This window comes from Polyodon spathula, chromosome 8, assembly GCF_017654505.1.
Source record: "Polyodon spathula isolate WHYD16114869_AA chromosome 8, ASM1765450v1, whole genome shotgun sequence".
In the NCBI taxonomy this organism is placed as follows: Eukaryota; Metazoa; Chordata; class Actinopteri; order Acipenseriformes; family Polyodontidae; genus Polyodon; species Polyodon spathula.
The window spans coordinates 23,536,995-23,561,913 of NC_054541.1; the positions used below are offsets into that span (position 1 = coordinate 23,536,995).

General features: G+C 36.1%; 1 protein-coding gene across 1 annotated transcript; it reads right to left on the reverse strand.

The window, feature by feature from the left end:
- Nucleotides 1-1,206: 1,206 nt before the first annotated feature.
- btg1 (B-cell translocation gene 1, anti-proliferative) lies at nt 1,207-8,395 on the reverse strand. Its single transcript, XM_041257213.1, has 2 exons — nt 7,941-8,395; nt 1,207-4,343 (listed from the first exon to the last, which is right to left on the reverse strand). The coding sequence occupies exons 1-2, from the start codon at nt 8,083-8,085 to the stop codon at nt 3,973-3,975; spliced, it is 516 nt and encodes a 171-aa protein (XP_041113147.1). The 5' UTR covers nt 8,086-8,395; the 3' UTR covers nt 1,207-3,972.
- Nucleotides 8,396-24,919: the final 16,524 nt, after the last annotated feature.

The window sequence follows — 24,919 nt, forward strand, 5'->3', positions numbered from 1 at the left end:
AGTACTGTGTTCTCTGACCACTGGCTGTACTAAAAATATAATATTTTATTATTTTGTCAGATGACAGATTTCAGTTTAAAAAAAAAGAACCCACCGAAATGTTTGCCATTGTCACTGTGTCTATGTACATTATTGTTCCCCACCAAGACTTTTCTTAGTAATTTCAATCAGGCTTTAGAGAACCATTCCACTGTATTAAACTGGATGTTGCCAACTAATATATGGCATTTACACCAGTTTTGCTTAATCTGCAAATGCAGAGGTAATAAAAGAACAGACATACCTATGTGCAGTTTAATATATATATATATATATATGTGTGTGTGTGTGTGTGTGTGTGTGGTATCTGTGATGCACAATTACTTAATGTAGGTCTGGTATTTTCTAATTAAAAGGACAGCAGGCATAAACACAAATTTTGTATGCAAGTTCATGAAATGTATGAACATTGTGCTCACAAGCAATAAATTACTGATTCAGGAACATCCAGCTCTAGTATGTGACTTTGCACAGTAGTATTATATGCCAAGCAAAGTGTAATACACAAAATTATTTGTTCTGGTGTATGCTGTAATAGAAGATACTGTACAGGATGATCGATAAATAATAATTATGAAAAGATTATCCAGGGAATTTAAACCTACTGAGAACATGAGTGCTTACAATTGTTGGTGTAAAACAATACATAGTAATGTAGCAAAGGGTAACTTGCACTGGTGGAGAGAACATACAGTAATGTGTTGCTGCTCCAGGCAATCCTCTCCACTCCAAAATAATACAGCACTGTTCCTATTACCACAGTGCAACATCCTTAATGACTCTGTGGATTGACGTGGCAGGACATGAACCTGTTCACAGAGTTGGATTTAAACCAAGGTCATGTGTAATAAGCAAAAGCTATTCAACTGATGGGTGGTTTGTGCCCCCCCCACCCCCAAATTTGAAATGTGTTAATAAATTAGAACAAAGGGAGGTATGGTGGGGGGGAGGGGGTTGGAGTAAAAACTACCCCAGATCCAAAAAACACCATTTACTGTTACCTTTCAACGACAATCCTAAAATGGTCAAGCAACTGCTAGTGTGCACATTTCAAGAGGTGTTAGCAAATCTCACTTTGTCTGGCAAACAATAACTTCAGGAGCTTTGTTGTAAAGAACAAATTGAAATAAACAAAAGTGCGTTATTTGCAAAAAAAAAAAAAAATGCCAAGATAGGAAATGTTTTATTAAAGAGAGAAGAATTTTTCTTTTTCAAAATATAGAAATTTGTACAATTTCCTCACAATCAATTTACATGAAGTGTACAGATGTACAGCAGCTCATAACTTACCCAAAGGAAAAAATAAAAGATGACCAACATTAGTTCACAAAAGAGAGAGACATGCTGTTTTTTGTGGGTATTCCAAAATTAAAAACAGGACACTACCTGATAACAGAGCATGGACATAATGAATCAGTCTACCCAAAGAACTTGCTTTGGTCCTCGCTAACACTCCTATGACCATGGACCTTTCTGTAGAGGAGTTAGGGGGGCTGTGCAATAGGCACTTGATACCACCCATTGCTGTAAGTTTACTATCCCATCTGTTCATGTAAATGACTAATTCTGTGCACTTAAAATACATCTCAAGAGGCCCGGCCTCCGCAAAGCAAAATAAAATCGTCATTTATATGCATTCGTAAGGCAAAAATGCATGTAAAAAGTAAGTTAAGTGTTTTAATTTGACAATGTGCAATAAACGATTGAACAGGTTAACGTATTTCAACGTATTCATGAATTTTAAAGCAGAACATTATTAAATGGTTTAAGGTTTTAAAATTTTTTGGGCCAAATCTGGAATAAAAATGTGATCAAGTGCAAACAACCAACTTAAAAAGATGACAAAAGTTCCCTGAAATTTGGGGTGAAAAACTGCAAGGAACTTTCAATCAAAGGTTTAGAATCTAAAGAAATAAACCTAAGACATTTTGAAATAAAGCTAAAAAAAAAATCTTGGCAGTTAAAAACCCATGCTTATCCCATGAAAAATCTCTGCAGTTTTCATCCGAAATGAAAGTGAATAAAAAAAAATAATAAAAAAAGATTCATGATAATGCTAGATAAGGGTATATTATGACCGTTTGTAAAAGGTCTTCCAATTTCATCCTCAAACTGCAACTTGAACTAATCCTGTCTGTCTTTTCCTTCTCACTTCAAATCTTTAGATGAACTGGGTTTCATAGAAAGCATAAAGCGCACCAAGGAAGAGGCCCGTTTCCCATTACAACGGCTGTCATCCGTGGTCTTAGGAGCATTAACACAAATACAGGACAATCACAGGTACATTCATACAATCCAGCTGCTAATGGCTAAAGCCACAATTTAGTAAAGTAACCAAAACTCAAAAAGCCTGTTGCCACAGTTATCACTTTCACATTGTGACGAGACGTTCAGGAACAATCTTCTAAGTGATTCAAGAAAAGTAGAGAAATAAGTTCAGTGCATGCTGCTCGTCTGTCACAAACAAACAAAAAATGATGTGTTAATTTCACAGCCAGTGTGTTTTAGCTGCCCTTATCTAGTCACTGGCTGTACACATCCATATTAAAGGAAAGCGATAGGCTGCAGTACACATTCTGCTGGGTATAATTCAGTCAAATTAAGAGGACGTTGTGGAATTAAGTAGCAAAACCATATACAGATACTAAAATGAACGGGCTTACACTTGCCATTAACTTTGATTGTTCTTATGGTAACGGTTTTCTCACACATTCCCTGTGAATATTCTCCAGACCCAAATGTATCCTCTTTAAAACATTAACATGGTGAAACTGAAATGATAAAGTGTTGCAATCTGTCACCCTGCCATCACATTGGTGCTAGGCCAAAAGACCCAAGAAGATTTACTTTAAAAGATCTCAGCCTAGGTTCTTCCCTTGTTCGGCTATAATGACATTACATCTCTGGGATTGTAAAATTGTAAGCTTCCTCCCACCACCCACAACAAATAGGTGATCTCTCAAAAACAGCCATAAGCAGAGTGTACACAGCAATGCAAAAAGCAAAAGGTGGCCAGAAGTGGATCAGTTGGCAGTGGCAATGTGGCTTAAATATAAATATTTTGCACAGGAACAAATGTTTCTAATCCTGCATTCGAGATTTGCCTGGCTTTCAACACATGCATTTTCTGTAAAGCAGGAGTATTTGACTTGGACATTGTGAGCCCTAAAACTCCATGTACTGCTTGCAGTTTTATGGGCAGCAAAATATATTTAATTGGTAAAGACCAAAAGCAAACAGTATATTAGCAAACCCTGCAGTAGTGCTTGATCCCAACACCAGAGATATATGCATGTAAAGCTTCTATGGCAGCAGGCTTTTTATATGTATGTGTGTGTGTGTGTATATATATATATATATATATACATATATATATACATACATACATACATACATACACACACACACACACACACACACACAGAAAAACATTTCTGATTGATAGTAAATGTCCTGCAACTTAATGAAATTGGTCCCAGCAGTACCAGTTAGTAACTGTCAAAGGTCCAAGAAACTTGCATATTGAATGAGGAGATTCTTTACAGACAATTATGAATGTCTGGTACTGCTGGGACCAAGTTCTGGACTTGCCAGGAAATACTTCCAGGATGTTTAAACCCGTTTTCTTAATCAGTGTCTTCAGCAAATGAAGACTCTAGGAAACATCCTGAAAGTAATTCCTTATTCTTGGAAAAGATATACAAAAGTGCAAAGTCTACACATATAGGCTGCCTGGATCAATTTCCAATTGTGGCAATAGTGAATGTTACAGTTATTTCTCCAATGGAAAGAAATGTCTTAGATCTTCACAGCTGCAACATCATGGATTCCATACTTCCCCAAAAGGAAGCCACAAAACAACAACAAAAAAATGACAACCTACAAGGTTTTCCATCCCCCAGAACACAGATTACCCATCGGACTTCCATGCCTCTAACTGGACACAGTCATCATGTTGTATGTTTTAGAAGGGATGGTTCTGCCCAAGCGCAGTTCTTCCTTGCAGCTGATGTGACTCTCCACCATTTGCAGGCTACTGGACACTGGGATCTGGCTGCTGATTACTGGCTGTGACTCGTACAGTACACAAATGGAGCCATCCTCCCCAATGCGGTAGGACACTTCAAAGGGATCCACCCAGAGGGTGAGCTCGCTGGGGAGTTGCTGGTAGAGCTGCTGGATACTTAAGCCAATTCTCTGGGCTGCCTGCCCTACCACTGGGTCCATTTTGTGGTTGATACGGATACAGCGGTAGCCTGAGCCTTTGCAGGGTCTGTCTGGGAACCAGTGATGTTTGTACTGTTCTATATAAAAAAAAAAAAATAAAAAAAAAACACACAGGAAGCTGGTTAGAAAAGTTACTGTATGAGCAACATTAATTCACCAAATGCCACATAGTTAGCAGTTTCTCTACAAGAATTTGTATTTACATGTGTTGATACTGAAACAAGTTTCTCATCAGCTGAACAACCTGCAATGTAGGAACAGTGAAACTAACTTCAAAGATTGCCTATAAGAAATACAGCTTTTGGCATAAACAACACAGCAAGAGCAAAAAATACATAAATAAATAAAATCACACACATCTTTACACAGGGCAACAGGGATGTCATGTTTAAAAGTAGCACTAAAAGACAGTACCTAACGACTCCACATACAATAGCAGGACAGGTTGCTAGATTAAAAGTATGGCCAGTTTATCTCCAGGTTGGATTTAAACCTTTGAATGTCAGGTACACAGACATACTGTAGCTACCCTGTCAGCAATATACCCACTCATACTTTACCAGCAACAGTAGACAACTGAATTTACTTTTCTTCCAAATGTGACAATGCAAACCAGACTCATTTAGTATAAACTCAAGTAGTCCTTTTTGTATTATCCTGTTGTTACACAGGTAAACTAATGTTGTAATGGTACCTTTTTTTAATGGGCATTAAATCAAAACTGAGAATGACTAATAATATTTCAGAATAAAGTGCCTGTACAGTAATTTGGAAAATGTCAGCTAAACAATTGATTTGCACAAGACAGAAGATTAGTAATCTACTGCATAACTAGCTAGGTACTGAATATATACCTTGCTAGATGATGGTAGTCAGAAATGTATGTTGTAAGCCAATTTGTTTTGCACATTAGAACTGACAAGTCATTACAACTGTTCTGTTTGTCTCCTCACCAACAGTCATAATTGAAAGTCAACAGAAGGTGGACATGTGAGCAAAGAAAAAACAATCCACTAAACATAACACTATATACAATAAATTGCAGGTGACAAGCTAACAAGCACTTAAATGTGCCATCTTAAAAGGGCAGTCAACTGGCTTATAAAATAATAACAAACTTCCCCTCCAGCAAGTTTGGATCACTTATCTAAACTCCCTAAATGAAAAAAAATCCATCCTGTTTTCATATTCTTGTATCCAGTGCTTCCGAGACTGCTTTTCAGACGTTTTTGGCTCACTACCGTTATTCTACCTGATCTGGTAGGCTTGTAAGCAAATCCAGCCTGTACTTTGCATTTCATTGCACCTAAATTTAGAGTAAATCATCATGGAGTCTCAACGCCAATTTGGGTAACTACAACACAGACAGGTTCACAGGAAATATGTAAAAATAGATACTGCATCACCTTCTCCCCCCATGGCAATTAAAGAAATGTTGTGTGAGGAACATTTAGCCTGGGCCTGTTGACATGTCATAAGTGAGCAAATCTACGATTCTCTGCATATAACGACAGCTTAACTTGAGACTTACCTGAGAATTGATTATGCCATCAAGCCAAGAAACAAAGAGGAAGGGTATTTTTTTTTTTCTTTTTAAGAATTGCTTATCAAGGTTTCTAAAACATTAAAATTCATATTACCATTAAAAAAATAAACTCTTAACTAAGGTCAGTCTACAAATCAGAAAACATTGGCCATTTTGGTCAATGGCAGCCATGTTAAACACTATTTCAGTTGGAAATTAGCAGGTTACAATCAACACAAATAGGAATTTTGTTGTGGAGCAAACTGCTGAGAAAGTTTAAAAATATATAAATAAGATTAACATTTGAATATCACTACAGATTACATTCTGATGAGCTCACTAAAAGTACATTCTAAAGTTACTGTAAAGTTTGTGGGTTCAAATGTTTATTATGTTTATTATGTTTCTATTCATACAGACAAAGATAAGGAGATGTGATAGCTTTTATTGGACTAACTAAATAATAATTATTCACAAGCTTTCAAGACCTCAAAGGTCTCTTCTTCAGGTTAAAGTGAATTATAATAATTATTTAGTTAGTCCAATAAAAGGTATCAAATCTCCTTCTCTTTGTCTATCATCTCTGGATTAATATGGCTACCAGTTCATCTATCATATTCATACAGAAATACACACAAAAATAAACTACTTCTGCCATCTCCATTGAAACACAAACCTAGAATAACCAAATAAAAACAGAATTGTGTTTGCTTGCACATTACCGCTGTTAAAGCTTGTGTGTACTTGCAATAAATAGGTTGACAGACAAAGGAAACTTAATGGTTACAGGCAATGGTTGCGCTTGAAAAAAAAAAAATGTGCGCATTTGAAGATTTTACCTACGTCAGAAACTACAACTGTAAACATCTAAAATTTGCTTAGTTGAATAGATTTTGACAACTTTGCTTTGTTTCAAAATAAACGCGAATATGGTCAAATGTACAGAAATGTCAAAATTTAGTTGAGCCCAAATCTAAACAAATTCAAATTAAACTACTAAATGCCACTGTCAGGTTTTGTTTAAAAAACAAAAAGTTTAAAGAATGTAAACATCACTGACACTTTGTATGCATTTATTTTTTCCCCGTTATACAGCTAGTGGTCGTGTAAATACAGCTAAATTATAATGTAGCCTAGTACAGAAGTAGTATTTTAACACAGATTATGCTAAACTAATCTAATTTATTACGGCTTCGGGGGAGCTAGTGAGTTGTAAAATACAAACCAACCCTTTAAATAAATAAATAAAATAAAATAAATAAATAAAAACAAATTATTTCCAGTGCAACATTAAATTAAAAGTTGATCCACAGAGCAGTTCCCCCAATCGTGTAAAACATTATACAAAAATCAGTAGGTAACCTATGCAGCAATTCTGTTTACCGTGTTTTTATTGTATGCAACTTGAACTGCAGTGGAATCTCCCCCCGCGCGCCAGTTAACATTATATTGATGTAATAACAGAGGTGATATATAACATAAAACTGGTTGGTCTGCTCACACAATATAATGCGCGTTGTTATGTATAATTGTAGGAAAAACAATGAACTACCTCCTATTAATCATTTACCTGCTATAACCCGCACCCCCAACAAAACACACTCCTTTGTTTTTGTCTTATCAGCATTACCAAACATCACATCTTTCAGTGGAACTCGATAAGAATGATAAAGCCGAGTGAATAGTGTCCTTATTTACATGTGATGCATACACAAAATATGCATCTTTAAAATGCAAATCAAATATATGTAGTAATAAAAAATATACAAATATTAAACATACTATCGCTGTGAATCCGCAAACGTGCCATTACATAATGAATACAAGATTACAGACAACACATGCGAAGCTTATTTTTAACCCTGAATTACCTCAAACGTTTCTGATCCAGCGCGTAGTATTGCAGACAGATGGTGGACATTGCGCAAGAGAAGAAGCCATTTGTGTTTACTTATAGAGTTCTCTTTCCTTCTGGTAAAACACATCACCACTTTAATATTTGTAATTGGTTTATCCTGGGTTAAGAAAATGCTGCACCACCACTATACACAATAATTGTTCGAAACCATACTGGTACCATTAAAATTATTACGGTTTTCTTTCTTGTTTCTTTTTTTTTTTTTTTTTTTATAATCCAACACAAACTTACCTGACAGCAGATCCTGGAGAGACTGGCTGAATGTTTGCAATTGTCGCTCATTTACGAGTCCCTTTGTCCTGAGAAATCTCGATAGAAATCCTACCGCTGCGGTGATCTCTGGTTTCATACTGGCTAGTGTATAAAGAGTATGCATTGATAAACCAAAAATTAGAACGAGAAACAATGTTGCACAGTATCTTGACTTTTTTTTTTTTTTTTTTTTTTTTTTTTTAGGGGATTTGATGCGACTTCAGAGGTTTTTTTGCTCCGTGGTCTTGTGGGTGTTTTAATCTTGAAGAAATAAGAAGGGCATGTATTATTTCACTTATTTTCGTTCAGTTCGTGAAGGGTGCTTGCCAGAAGTGAACTGTGTAAAGTACCTTCGTTGGTAAGGAGTCTGGGCCATACGCACTCACTCCCTCCCTCTTTTTCAACGACTGCCACCAGAGTGAACTCTGTTGCACAAATACAAGGGTTTTATACTCTGCACGCCAACCCTTCAGCGCGGCGTAAGCAATAAAATTAGGCCAATCCTGGAATCGAACCATTGTGACGATTTTTAGGGGGTGTGGATTTGGAACGTCACTTATCTGGATATAAACACAGTGTGAGAAAAACAGGAAAAACATTAACCGTTTGCTCGCACTTAAATACATTTTGGATCTAATCTCAGTAAAAATTGTGTGAACACCCACTATTTTAATTGTGCTATAGAGAGTGCTAGAGTGTGTTTTAACAGTGTATAATTCCTGCTGGAGAATATAGATATACTTATTGTATTGGAGATTTAGTATATGAAAACTATGTCTCCAAAATAGAGATTCATTCACACATGCAGATACAGTTCATATTAAATCCGACAGACTAGTTTTGGGGAGTGAGAAATAAATGTATTGGTTTGGCTCCAGGTCATCAATTATCTCAATGTAAATGTACATATGTGCATGCTATTTAAAATATATGTTTTACTACCCTATGGTATAGTGTGTTTTAGAAATATAACATGAAGGATCCCATCATGCAACAAGTTACAAAGTATCATTGTACAGTTGTGCACCATAGATGCTTATTTAGGATTTATTTTATTTGGAATGGTTCCTTCTTATGCAAATACAAAAGGTTTAGGTAAAATAATGCATTGAGCCAAAAGTGAACAGACCATATGCATACCACATGAGCTATCAACTACTTGTGTAACAGGGCTACTGCTAATACTGAAGTGATAGGCTTATAACTTTATAATAAAGTTGCTGGTTTATATTTATTAAAATACATACAATAGTGTGAAAGTAAATCTCATTTGACATCCTGCTTCCCCAAATAAAATTAAAAAACACATTTTTAATGCTGTCTTCATATTTTCTGTTAACAAGTCTACAGCACTTCCCATCCCTTTGAAGCAGTGTCTTATGAAAATGTAATGAGGCAGTTAATGCCTACTGAACGCTCTTTAGTATACGGCATGAATAGTCTAGCCATAGTCAGAGCAACATGTAATGATCTCTTTTCACATAAACACATGCCCTCTGGATTCTATTGTTAGAACTGAGGAAGAAAAGAGCCTTTGTTTTATAGGGGTTAAATTAGCCTTTAAAAGTCTGAAACTTTGGATATTTCTAAACCATCGTGGGAGCTAAAACAACTCCTTTTTGTGTCGAGGTTAGTTATATTTTATACGTTTTCCTAAAAAACAAAACTGTCCTGAGATGTAAAATTTCCATTTAGCTTTACAAAAGTTACCACCCCTCAGTAGGTGGGTTGTTCTCAGTTCATTGGCAAGGCTTCACGCAGACAAGTCTGAGTTGTCTGACTAACTAATGCGAAAAACTTGCTGAGTACTGTAGGTAAGGGTGGTGGAGAATGTGTAAAAATGTTAGTTCAGGACTACCAAAAGTCTACCCATTAAAAAAGTGTATAGTATTACACATAATTTGACCCTCCGTTTATCATTTCATCCATTGTAGAAGCCTATTAAATAACATGACCATTTCAGGCTGTAACAAGTGATATTGGTGAATAATTACTGTATTTCACTAATATCAGTATTTATCTTAATTGGTTTCAGTAAAACAAGTTTAATACATACCCATAAATTAAGTGTGTAGTTTATTGTATGTAATTTTTAATTGATTTTTAATTCAAAATGCATCCAGTGATAGTAAATTAATATAGCAAAGCAACACACCCGACACAAATAAGCACATTTTTATGATTGTTATGGATATAGATAGAATTGGTATATTTAACATAAGTAATGCACGTTCATTGAATTGCTGGAATTGTAATAGGATGTAAGTTCAGAAATATTACAATCTATTATATTTATGTATATTATATAATGTGGGATTCATAGTATTAGAGGGAAACACAAGATAAAAGTAAGTCTGTACACTGCAGATATAACAAAGGGTTCTCTGTCTAAAAAGTAAATAATAATTGTCTGTTGCCTCATTGTGCATTAGCCTCTGGGCTTTATTTGTCCATTTGGACGCAACAATAGAAGCACATTTGACTTGAAAATGTATCCTCCTTTGAGAAAGCCAGGAAAGAGAGAGAGAGAGAGAGAGAGAGAGAGAGAGAGAGAGAGAGAGAGAGAGAGAGAGATAAAAGGAAAGCTGTGGTTGTGCTTGATGTTTTAGATGTATTTTTCCAGTTTAACACATTTGAGATGTTTTAACACTTCCAGGGGGTTCTGCCTTTTATCCAAGGTTACATCTGGCTTAGACAGAGAAATTATACAAGGAGGAAATGAAAATCACACAATTGTTACATTTGGTATGTCTGTAGCTAAGTTCGGAGTTGATTATTCATGCAACAGTCTGGTCCTACTCTGTTTCCATACACCAAAGCACAGTGCATAGGGGGTGCCATGGTGTAAAAGGAATAGCTGACAGCGTGTTTCGCTCCCCAGTCTTTAACAGAAACATACATCCAAACATCTAAACAAGAAAGTGTATAACAACAGTGTGGGTGCTACAGGCTTGTGCACATAACACAGAGAACAGTAATGTAAGTTTATGTAGTTATGTAGTTAATGCAAGGTGAAGAATTCTAGTATTATAGCTGTGTATCATTCAGGAGAAAACATCAACTGTATGGTACTGTAAACTGATGGCTTAATTATAAGACATAAAAAAGCTTACAATTCTGTAAGTTTCCCTTCTTAAGCATTTTACAGTTGGGCCATGTTGAAGCAGTTGTTTTTAAAAAAAATGTAATATAGTTATCTCTGATAACTAGCTTTATTACTGTCTAGATTAGAAAAATGCAAATTAACAACGGAGTTCTGTGCCGTTGTTTGTTTTGCTTATCTTTGGTACAGTATGTTTACAGACTAGTTGAATGTATATGTGTGTGTTTTTATGTGTGAAGGGTGTCTTGCAAACCTTTTTACTCAGTAAGTGCTTCCCACAGCACTTGCATTCTCATTGGCAATTTCAACCCATTTGTCCCCAAGCTTACATCTTTAATAACTGTTCAAAATAGCAACCTCAGAGAACATAATGTTCCGCCAAGCATTTACAAAGGAGACAGAAAAAAAGAACTGATGAGGAAGTAGTGTCTGGCTGCGGTGACCTATTTGCTGGGTTATTGTTCAACATTGTAATCTAAATGTAATCTGTTTTAGTTGGTGAGAGTAACCACAATCTGTAAACACAGGGTTTCCTAGAAGAGGGGTCACTCTTAGAGGAAACAAGGCACTAATCTTTGTCCCCCATCTCACATAACCACACACATGTGGCACAAAACAATGTTTACCTTTTGTAACCTTGTGTAATTGCATGGACAGGTAATTTTACAAATACAAGTTATGTCTATCTGAATTAATATGGAATGCTGGCATCAGTGATAAGGACCCTCAGAACACTCATTGCTCTAAGCCCCAACCGCTCTGGTTATGAGTGTGTCTGGAACAGGTCGAATGGTATGATGACTGAAATTCAACCTCCTGATTTAGGTGGCGCTGAAGCTAGTTGAGGGCTTTCCCTTATCAAGATCTGTAGGACTGTGATTCTATTGCTGTTTAGCAGCTGCCATCTTAATAAGGGAAGACAGCATGAGTGCTCCAGGCTCTGCCAATCCAATGAGCCAACATTAAGAACACCTGCCCTGTGGGGATTGATGCTAGGCTGATGTTTTGAGATTCCAAGTCTTTATTTTCACTTTGACTCTAAGTTCATTTAACCTACCACCACGCTGCAAGAAAGTTATGCTACTGTGAAGTAAGAACGTGGTTATTACTCCTTTGTCAAATATTAAAGTGAATCAGAGACACTTCAAGATAATCACCTTATTTATTACTCTGCAATTATTTCCAAAGCGTAACCTTAATTTCTAGCCTTCTGGCATCAGCAGCTCAGAAGTAGGTGATGTTATAAACTCCTGGGTCTTGATGAGATCGTGGAACCTGATCCATTAGTCGCTGAAAGTTAGCCGGAGCCCAATGTAATCACAAGCCGTGCCTCAAAACCACAACATGTACCTAGCAGGAGAAGAGATTAATTTAAATGTCCTTGATTTCTGTATCGACAGAATAAGTCATCTCTTTGCATTACTTTAGACTCCTCTAAAGTGAACTCTTGGCCTATACAGTAGTATGGGCTATATAATGTGCTTTTATACCTGGGGGCTGTCCACATTACTGGCTTCATGAGTGCATTTAGGAATCTTACTGATAAATTAAGTCATACAAATTAAAATCCTTATTACAATTCTGAAGCAGCCATGGAGGCTATTATACCCTTAGGTATGCTGGAATTGCTGCCTTTACAAACTAGTCATTGCTGTGTATGGTAACATTAAATGGACGGTGTTCATTCAATTGCATGGAACTTGACAATATGATGAATGCAGAAAAAATTCCAATCTGTGTGTTTTAGTGCTAATATTTCTCTGTGCCTTAAATGTAGGTTTTCCCCTTAATCTGCCTACACACAGGACCAATCCTGTTTAATACATTGGAATTATCCTTTCAGTTTCTTTTATTTTATGAGTAATTCTTCAAAAGAGAGTGATTTACAACAGTGGACGTGAAATTTATTTTTCTTTTATTAAAGTAAGTTTTATAATGTTATAACCCAGGGTCACCCAATATAGGCTTAATATGCATTACTGATGCTTCAAGAACATTCAAGTTTCCAATAGCATTTCCACAAAAAATGTAATCCTAACATTAAATCAGTTTTATCCCCAAATCTTTAGATCAATCCTATCCTTAAGTGTCCCAGTGATTCAAATATTATTTTCTATATATTCTATATATATTCAAAGTGTGCATTTTCCCAGAGCATTTAGTACCAGCCAAATCTACAACTAAAACAAGGGCTTAAACATGTGTACACTTCTCTCTATTTGGAATACATTATGTTTCAGTAATGTTGTGTTGTGCAAGCATCTTGCTATAACTAGACTACAGTGTTTGTATTGTTCTTTATAGTTTATAGTTTATGTGCTTTTCTATGCAGCAAACGTAACCAGCTGGTTTAAGAAAAACTCCAACATTGTCTGCAGGTTCTTGAAATGCCACTGCTGGGGACGTCAGAGCTGTTTACATGTATTTTTTATATATATTTTTAAACCGGGCAAAATATGAAACCACAGGAACATGAAGTAGAAATGTATTTACATGTCTCTGCAGGTGTTCTTAAGGGATTCATAATAGCTTTTATCCCCTTGGCATAAGGAACATTCTCACAAGTTTCTTTATTTTCATTTTTACTTTTACATAGGTGAAGCTCATTTATCCTGCCATATAAATTCACATCCTATGCCACAGATAATAGCACCCCACCTAAACCTGTATAGATCTGTAAGGTTTTAAGGCCAGGGTTGGGATATTAAAGTTGAGTTAGGGTTAGAGTTCAGGGTATTTCCTTATTGATGGTTCTTAGGCCACGTTCACAGTAAACTGTCATGGTCTATACTTTACTCAATGTTTTTATCATGTCGTTTGTCGTTATCATTATGTTTGTCAGACTGTGAAACACTGTGTTCATAGCGAATTGTAGGGTATGGTATGAATAAGGGTAGAATGTGTGTCTAGGGCAGTGGGGGGGGGTCCAGCTTTTTGCTGTTTATTTCTTTGTGACAGTTCTTTATAAAATAAGAAACAAATGTATAATAGGTATAGTTATGGTTTGCATGTAAAATGCTCACAATTATACAAATATGAACTAAGTCTTCAATATTGTTATAGAATAGTGAATCTACTGTACAAGGCATTTGTATTTTGACAAGTAGAAAATTACATTTATTTATGTATTTTTAAAATTGTTGTATTTATTGTTCAACATGTGTCTATATATATATATATATATATATGTGTGTGTGTGTGTGTGTGTGTTTGTATTTAGATGTAGCTTACAAATATATGCAGCACAGAAACATGCAAACAATTAAAAGAGAAACAATTACAAATAAAATATATTGAATTGCATCAGATAGTTGTGGACAATAAAAATAAGCTGATATATACTGTAATAGAGTCATTATGAACTTCCTCAAATGGTCAATATATAAAATCCTCATCCACTCTATTAACAATTTTACTTTCTTGACGACAGTTTATAGGGCAAGTTTGCTCTTACTAGTTTTGTAGTGTTACAGACATCTAATTTAGAAATAAATATTGAATCCTGGGCATACCAGAAAAGGCAGTTATGTAAAATTATCTGCAATAACTGAAAATGTATTTATAAAAAGGGAAGCTATCTCTAGAAAGCAGGATGGACCATGTTAAAAACAGCAATGTTTTGAGAGTGAATAACAACAAGTTTATGTTTATTTATATTTGTATATACAGTTTACAAAGCATTGTTGTAGAAACTTAATGGAAATTGTTATTATCAATTAATACCAGGGAAAATGTATCCATTTAATGTTAATAAAAATACTGTACTAACAAACACCTAAAAAGTTGCTGTTAATTAAAATATATATATATATTAATTAACAGCAACATTTTTTGTATATATATGTGTGTGTGTGTGTGTGTGTGTGTGTGTGTGTGTGTGTGTGTGTGTGTGTGTGTGTGTGTGTGTGTGTGTGCATCTTTACAGTAGACCATTATTTGATTTCAATGGCCTGGAAATGAAATAGATTTTCAGAAATTGGCTTGTGACTGCTTGTTTTTCCAAATTAGACCCAGCATGACATTGACAGCATTAGTTTGCCAACACCCCTTCCATTGGTGGGGCAAAGCTTCCCTGAGGGACTGACAGCTAAATGTGTCAGGAAGTAACTGTAAGTTTTCGAATGTGAACACTTGGCAAAACACTTTGCATAAAATACAGCCATCGGCAGTGATGGGTTTAAACCTATCCCTGCTAGAAATCACAGGTGTGGCCATTCTCGCATTAGGTAATTGGTGCTAATTGAGGAGTGGTCACATGTATATAAGGTAGGAGAAATCCTTTGTCTGGTGAAGGGAGTTTTGTGAGTTTGTTAGCTGTATGGGACAGTTTGTTTAGAGTTGTTCAGTTAAGGTGAATGACTTCCTGATGGCAATTTTTGGTGTATTTTGTTTAAACCTTTTGTTTTGGCCCCTGTGCCTGTTTATTTATTGCTGTGTTTTGTTTGTTTTTTTGTTTAATAAAGTGTGCGACAGCGCTAAACTGCAGCTTCTATCTCTGAGTCTGTAATTCCTGTGACTTGACTTTATCTTTTCACAGGTACATTATTTACAGTTATCCATTTTACATTGAATTAAATTAAATACGCATAGTGTTTACTAGCACTTGAAGTAGGCTATACAAAACACATAATACCAACTCATGTGGTACAGTTAAATCAGCTACTTGAATTAATACATTTAATGCTGTTTTGCACTTAAATTATTCCTCATTAGAAATTGAAACAAGTGTGTACAATCCAATGTGTGTACAAAAGCAAATGGTAGCCTCTTTCTTAGGAATTCTTCCTAGTCAAATTGTAAAATCTAAATGAGTTCACTAGAGCATAATAAGAAAACCCAGAGCTTTTTTCAATGCTTTTTAAATAAAGTGCTTTATGTACTCCTTTATTCGTGAAAGTACGTGTTAACAGCACTTACAATGAATTGTAGGTTGCAGTCCCATTAGCTGTGAAACAATATAAATAAGGTGAAGACTGAAAGGTTAAACAATTCTTTATATCATAGGTAATTATTGGATACAACAAACAAGGATGTATGGTGAATTGTTGTTTTTCACAGCCTTTTGGCATTTGTAGTGTACAGTATTAAGACACTCATTTAATACATCACTCTGAGATGCTTGCGCTGTGTGACTGAGGTGTTTACCATGGGCTGTCTGACAGTGAGTGACAACAGTTAATGTTATGCTGTCCAACCATAATGAGTGTGAGCTGAGCCAGGATCCAGGAAAAGTTTCTGTATCAAAATGTTGACTTAATAAATAAGTGGCAGAGCGGCTCCCCACCACAAACACCCCTGCTTCTCCACTTGGAAGCTCCACCTGAAAAAGCAAAGGGATATGGTTTGGCATGTAAGGGTAAGGCTGAGAAATGATGCAGTGAAGTTTATTTTGGTCATATTCCAACAGTTTTTTTTTCCATCCCCAAGGAGAAGGTGGTAATACTTCAGAGAAAACAGACACAGCTCCCAACTTCCTGGGCAGTCAATGGAGGTCAACAACATAGACAAAATGTAAGTTCATTGTTAACACAATTTTGGCACTCAGGTTGTTGAAATAATCTACAGTATTTCTTTCATTCAAAAGCTGCTTAAAAACTACCAGTTAAATACGCTACCAATGGAATGTATTCATCTTCAAACAGAACCTTATAAATCCATATAGGATCCATACCATCCAAAATAAACACCTGAGTACAGTTTTAAAACAAGACACATCATCTTGCAGAAACCCCGAATGAGTGTATAAGGCAAGCTGAATTCAATAGCCGAATTCAAAGCAGCCTCAAGTGAACTGAGTTCTTTGATGCCACTTTGCTGTTTTTCCCAGGTTACAGTTTCCCAAGGATAATAAACATTTCTATATTAAGGGTTCAACTGTTACTATCCTCTGGTGGTCGAAGCATTACATTTGGGAAAAAATCTGGAAATGAAGTAATGGACTATTTCAATAGAAATTTTGTGAAACATGTTGGAACATGCTCAAACTGATTTCTCTGTGGACAGTTCGTGTCTCGGCACGCACCTTACATATGTCAAAACGTGTTCCCATGCCTTCAGCTGCAGGAGACAGACATCACTTGCTTTTGTAATTTCATGTGGTCCTCTCACAAAATATCCATCGCAAATGTCCGTCCACTAAAAATAAAACCTTTTACAGCAAGTTGTGTGCATAGAGGACAGGATTCATTTACCAGTATTTATTAAGTTGAACTAGAAAAACTCCATAATTAACCGCTGACGGCAGTCTGTACTGGATGTGACAAAAACAGCATTTTTTTTTTATTAAAGGTAAATTGCTCTTACTAGTTTTGTAGTGCATACATAAAAATCCTTTACAGATGTGTGACAGGAAGGACCCTGTCACTGGTTCTTTATGGGTGTGTGACAGGGAGGACCCCGTCACTGATCCAGTGGTTAAAGAAGCAGGCTTGTAACTAGGAGATCCCCAGTTCAAATCTCAGTTCAGCCAATGACTCATGTGACCCTGAGCAAGTCACTTAACCTCCTTGTGCTCCGTCTTTTGGGTGAGACGTTGTTGTAAGTGACTCTGCAACTGATGCATAGTTCACACACCCTAGTCTTGTAAAGCGCTTTGTAATGGTGGTCCACTATAAAAGGCACTATATAAAAATAAAGATTATTATTATTATTATTATTATGGGTGTGTGACAGGGAGGACCCTGTCGCTGGTTCTTTGTGGGTGTGTGACAGGGAGGACCCAGTCACTGATTCTTTCTGGGTGTGTGACAGGGAGGACCCGGTTGCTGGTTCTTTATGGGTGTGTGACAGGGAGAACCCGGTCGCTGGTTCTTTATCAGTGTGTGACAGAGAGGACCCTGTCGCTGGTTCTTTATGGGTGAAGGATAACTACTACGGAAACCTTCAACTGGTAAGATGGTGCCTGTGAAGACTCTGCCCAGCCAGGACCGTCGGAAATATTCGGAATTGCTGGGTTAGTTTAGAAGATGTTGATTCCACCCAGTATAGAGAGGGTTTCGTAGTGTAGTAGTTTCCTGGAGCGGGACGTCTCTTTTAAAGAGGCCATTGCTGGTAGCCTAGTGGCAGCACCTGTGTCTTAATTAAAGCTGCGTGCCTGTGTGGTGTGTTATCACCCAATGCTCTGTGTTAGACTCATTATTATTCAGTGACGACTCACGCAGGTAACATCCCCCTGTTACACAGTGTTTATCCAACTTTGTATGATGAAACAAATTCCGTGGGTCTATGTTAAGCAATTGTAAAGTTTTTGTGATTAAATTTACCACTATGTACTATCATCCTCCTGCTCACTGGTAATTCCATCTCTGTTACATATGTGAGCAGGAGGATGATGGGAAATGTAGTTCTGAGAGGTCCATGCAGGTACATGGGAAGCCATCTTGAGACAGGGATTGCAATTTAAAAGTTTTATAAAGTTTTCAAAATGTAAAAAAATAATACATGAATAAAACAATACACACACCTTACGTAAACAGTTGTAGCAACACATGGGAACATGTAACACAATTAAATAAAAAAAAGGCCTTATGTAGCTTCTAATGTACAAGCATCCCAGAATGATTTTCAAAAATATAACAAACTCCAACTCCAGCTCCAAACTGCTTGCTCAATTGCTCTAAAAGCACAAAATAAAAAAAAATAGATGTTTGCATTCTGTAACTTCCATGAATACGTGAACAACAAAGGATCATCTGAATATGTTTATAAAATACACAAGCTTTCAAAACCTTTGAGTCCAGGCCTATTTTACTCTATTATAAGAAACTCTTTTGTAACACTCCAGTCCTACTCCACATCTGCTTCTGAGCATGACTGCTGGAATTACACAAGAGTGGAAAGAGCTCATTATTCTGAAGAGTCACAAATAAACCTATCAAACCTTTCACTCCCAGCCAGCCTCAAGCTTCAGAAAATAAAAACAGAAGCCAACAGGTTCAAGGCCGGGCAGTGTAGAGGTTACTCAATTTCTTTGCAAGACCAGCTTTGTTTAAACAGATGATAGTCTAGCTTTGTTTTCCACAATTCTGTATGTTTTATTACTATTCCATTTCAATTCTGCAGTTAATGTAGCTACTCTCGAACAGGACCTCTATTATTCTTTACCTTTGTAATTCTTTGTAATAATATCCTAATACTCTACTGGGATAAACAACACTGTCTCAACTTCAATTCAACACTTGTTTATGTATGCTTGAAAGTTATTACACTTTTGAAATTGACTGACTTTGAGTTATGTTGATTGTTGACTGGATTTGTTGATGGTGTTTTTTTTTTTTACAAATGCAGTTCACTGTGGATAATACCCTATCCACCAGGGGTGGAGCTAGCTTTTCATGGCTGGGGGAGAGGAGGTGGGGAGGGGGGGAGTCTTACTGTTGGGGCCCATTGTTAAAATAGTTATCTTATAATTTACTGGTCTCGTGATCGTATATTGCAGCAGATGTAGCAAAAGTGCTGAATTACTGTATAGTGGAATGTTGGTGTGCATAACATAGACTTTTAAGACTATAACAGTGCTAAAATAAAAGTCTATAAGCTTTCAAAAACTGTAAAGACTCAGTACTATAGTTGAAAACAACAGGATATGCAAATATTTGGCATACAAATGCCCGCTATTGAAAAGAAATAGTTTTTCAGATAGACTTTCGACTCTTACCCCCTGCCGATATAAGTTAAAAATCAATTCCCCTGGGGGACTTCAGACACCTTGCAAAGCATACATTGTCATGAGCATGAGAGTAGGAGGAACAAATTAATGGCAATATTATACCAGAAGGCTCTATTTAATTAAAATTTAGATTTCATATTAAATATGATTGGCAAGCAAAAAATAAAAAGCTAAATGTTAACCAAAAATGTACAAATGTATTTTTATTTTTAGTGAAATAAAAAAATGAACAAAATAATAATAAAATGCTGTTATCGAACAACAACTAGAAGCTGCAAGCAGCTTGACAGCATCCAAGGCATTCTTGTTCCTATCTGTGTTCCATAGTAACCATGACCCTATCTGCACTCTGTAAGGAGTTATAAACTAGTTTCATATTTTATCTTAAGGAGAGGTCAAAGGTCACAGTCAAGGCAATTTTTGAATAGTGCATTGTGGCAAAGTGTCCCGTCCCTGGGCTATTTATTTGTGTTATATGTTACATGTTGTGTGTTAATGTTGGTGTATAGTCATTGGTACACAGGATATAAATGGGTCTGTGCAACACAAGTTGTTTAAAATGTATATTTGTATTTAGGCACAAGGATTGCACAGCACTTCACGTATCAATCGCTCATCTTCACCAAACTCCACCATTCTGTTGTTTATTTCCTGGTTCCTGGTTTCTGGTCTGACGTCACCCACTGCAGCCATCTTTGTGACAAGCATATATGTGTTCGATAGGAACCATTACCCTATGGGAAGCCTAATAAATATAGCTGCAAGCAGTAATGACCGGGGGCCAGGCGCAACATATGAGTGGACATTTTTTAACAGAGCACATAGAGGTTCCTATATGTGTTCCTTAGTAACCATCCTATCTGCAATCTCTAAGTAGTTTTTTTCACCCTTGCATCCACAATGTTTTAGAATTATTTTTACATCCTACCCTTGTATTTCCTGTATTATGCACTGTATTTCACTATTTAATGTATTATGCATTTCACTGTATTTAATGCTTTTTTTACTGTATTTCATGTAATGCCTTTTGTTTTTACTGTGACTTGTAAAGAGCTTTGTTATGGTGGTACACTATGAAAGGTGCTATATAAAATAAAGATTGATTGCTTGATTGATTGGTTGGTTATAAGCCAGTTTTGCATTTGACCTTAAAGAGAGGTTTAGCGATTTAGCGTTTAGCTTGAAGTGAACAAAAAGGTTTGATTTCCCTTCGCTTATCCACGAACCCACCCAACCCTCTTGCAAGTCTATTTTCTTTTTGTTGCAGATTTGTCTTAATTCATTACCACCGCTACCCAATAAAACAATGACTCCAGCATCTCGTCCTTGCTGCCTCGGCTCTTGGCGGGGCCTGGCCCACTGTGAGTCCCTGGAATGAAGCATTACCTCCAGGTGTCCTTGATCCAGATCCAAAGAAACCACAGGGTGGCAGAACATTGCAGTAGAAATTAATGTGACAGCAGTTAGCATGAGATGAGACAGTAAGATGACTACATGGTCTAAGGCAGTGTTTCTCAACCCTGGTCCTGAGGGCCCACTGTGTCTGCTGGTTTTCATTTCAACTGAGTTCTCAGTTATTTAAACAGACCCTTAATGCTGTGAAACCAGAGGCTAATAGTGCTCAGTTGCTAAAGTAAAAAAAAAAAAAAAACATGTGTCCTCTTAAACTTTATTTAAGCAAAATTATTATAAATACACATATTAAAACCTGTCAAAATTACATTAAAATCATAAAATGAAAAAACAATGTACCTTTCTGTTTCCGTAAAAAAAAAAAAAAAAAAATGCTCTTCAAAACATTGCGCACGAATAACGTTGCTGTAAAAACAAGATCAACCGTTTTACAATTTGTGTGGTCGTCATAGTAACCCGACAATATTGGTCATGCGTTTTTGTGTAAAATACACCAACGCCAAACACATACAGATATAAAGGATATACTGCCGGACCAACATTACCATGTAGTATATGATATGTTCTGCAACATTGGATAAATTCTTGAAGAAAAGAAGTGAAGAATCCCGCTCTGATTCAAAAGCAGCCATAATAACGGAACCACAAGAAAAAAAAACTAGGATCATACACAAACAGTACAGTGACCGCTACTTGGCCTTCAGATTTTCGTGAACTGGTGATGTCTCTCGTCCCATCCCAAAATGCCTAATTTGCAGGGAGAAGCTGTCAAATGCTGCAATTGTATCCAAATAACTTGAAACGTCATTTGAATACAAAACATCCTTCACTCGCCAGCAAGGATATACAGTACTTCAAGCACCTGAGAGAACAAAACCTAAAGCAGAATAAACATATGATGGAGTGTGTGCAGGTCTCAGATAAGGAGCAGGAGGCGAGTTACCTGGTGGCTGAACTCATAGCGAAATTGAAGAAGCCACATACCATTGTCGAGACCCTAATTCTAATTACAGGACACTGCATAGTTAACATTAAAATAATATATTGTAACATTAAAATAATATATTGGAAACTACTACTGACTGTATGTTTGTCAGTATTGCAGATATGATTATACCACAAGTAAAGCTACAGTATGTCACGTTAGAAAAAGAAGCATAATCAAAAGATTAATAGGTATACACTCAACACTAGTGCAAAATATATTTTATGCACAGACCAGGATAATTGGGCCTACTAAAGAGCACCATCTTTCTATAGAGTCAGACGAATCCCTTTTTGGTTATATTTCCCGTGTTAAATTGTCTGTAAAAACAAATCCAACACCTGTCTATAAAGACTACTCCTAGACAGTAACAATTTTGTAATTTGTATAAACTTTATATTGTCCTGAATATGCCCTGGCAGAAAGAGTTTGAGCAGGGTTTACCAATCCTGGTTCTGGGGACCCCTGTGTCTGCTGGTTTTCATTCCAACTGAGCTCTCAGTTATTTAACTACACACTTAATTGAACAAATAATTTGCTTAAGTAGACCTTTTTAATTGTTTTCAGCTCTTACAGTTGGAGTTTTCAAGTTAACTATACAATTTTATAAGTAATGTGAAATCTGCAACTTTTTAGGAGCTAGACTAAAAAGTCTAATTAAGCACATTATTAGTTCATTTTAAGGTTTGATTAAGTAATTGAGAACTCAGTTGGAATGAAAACGAACAGACACAGGGGTCCCCCCGGACCAGGATTGGGAAACCTAAGTTAGACCATAGTATTGGACAACAGCAATGCCATGAACTTTGGGAAGACGTGTTCTGGTTGATCAATTTAAGAATGTTGTTTTGGCAAAAACACCTTTAAGATTCAGCACCCAAACCATGCGCATGCCCGTGCTGTTTCAAAATGCCCTTAACATGGTAACATTTTCACTACAGTTGCTATTTCTCTTAATGATGTCATTGGGTGGAGCACCAGTTTGCAAATGTTAAGATTCTTTCATGTTTCCATGAAAATAATAAATAAACTTACATTTGCAATGTTCTTTTATAAACAGATGCCCTTCATACATACCTCTACATCTTCTTTCGTTTTCATATGTCAGAGTTACCAGTGGATAAAAAAATAGCCCCCCCCCCCCCTTGAGCTTGCTGGTTCAAATTGGAACAATAACATGCTGCTGTATTGTTGATATCTGCCACTTTCTTAAACTAAGTTTCCACAAAGTTTTTAGGCTGTGTTGAAGAACCACAGCCTGACTCATTTGGCATATTTGTTTTCAAGACCAGTGGTCCTGACCACAGTCAAGAATAAAAGAATAAATAGAGGCAAAATAAATTTTAAAAGATAATGTCTATGTACACATATGCTAGTCAAAGCAACAGTTATTATAATGTTGAAATTATTAATAATAATAATAATAATAATAATAATAATAATAATAATAATAATAATACACATTTATAAAAGATAAAAAGTGAAATGCAGCTTTATTTCTTGCTGCCACAATATAAAGAAAGATACTTTCAGGGATGTTTTTCATAGTTGCTTGATATTTTAATAATTAAAGTGTGTGTTTGTAAGACTTTTTCCTAATATTCAAATTAATGAATTGAATTATAGCCTATGCAAAATGCTGGATTGACAGATCAGAATTACCATGCCTTTGGTTAGGAAAAGGGCACACGATGACATCCAAACACTGGTTCTGACTTCAGCTGACAACCAGAGTGGTCTTGATATTTATGTTACTGTATACAATTACTGTTGCAGTAATTTAGAAATTACATTGTAATGGTGTCTAAAATACAAAAATGAAATTCCATAGGCCATTGAGAACATTCATCCCAGATGACACTGCTGCATGTAGCTCAGGTGCTCAAGTGAGAATAATAGGTGCATCTACTTCCTTTTATCATGGTGCATCTTCCAGGGCTGCAGCCAAAAATGCAAACATACCAACAAGCTTCAGGATAGATGGGGTTGCCGGATGCAGTTCATAATGCTGAAAAAGTATTGAAAGTTATATAAAGAGATCTTGGTAGATAAGAAACAGAACAGCAAGGTCCAATACATTTTACAGCATGGCTATAATGTAAACAGCCATGATAGTGGCTCTTTAAATGTAACACAAAGACCAGAAATGCAGAAACATGTTTATGACTTAATTTATATAATGTGCTTTTATATGTACAGTATGTTAGGGGTATTAATGGTGCAGACTTAATGGAAAGAAGGCAGGTTGGGGGTATTTTCAGTGGCTTCGTTGTTTCTGTTAAAGCTCTGTGTACAGTATGGGGAATCTATAGTCTATATCTTCAGCCCTGCTGCAGAGGTTGACGAAGGAGGAATGCAAGGTGAAAATGGAAACTCCTTCATAATTAAGAGATTATTGTTTAAAAATCAATACCTAGTGTCCACTGCAGCATAATTAAGTTGTTCCTTTTAGTTCCAATATGGCTAGTGGATGCATAATTGTTTGTAAAGGGGTAAATAAAGAAACATTGGTGTTTGAACAGCAGAAACTTTGGAAAATAACATTGGAAAATGTTCCTGTAAGTGCAATAGTTATATAATGGGGGTAGACTGTTTTCTTCATTTACCTGTATTATTATTATTATTATTATTATTATTATTATTATTATTATTATTATTATTATTACATTCGGTTTTGAAGTAATGGCAGTTTTTGTTCTATGAATATTATACTGCATTTAAGAAGTAGGTTGTGCTGGTAGATTCTCATTAGGTCTACAATGGTGAGATAAACAACAGACTTAATGAAC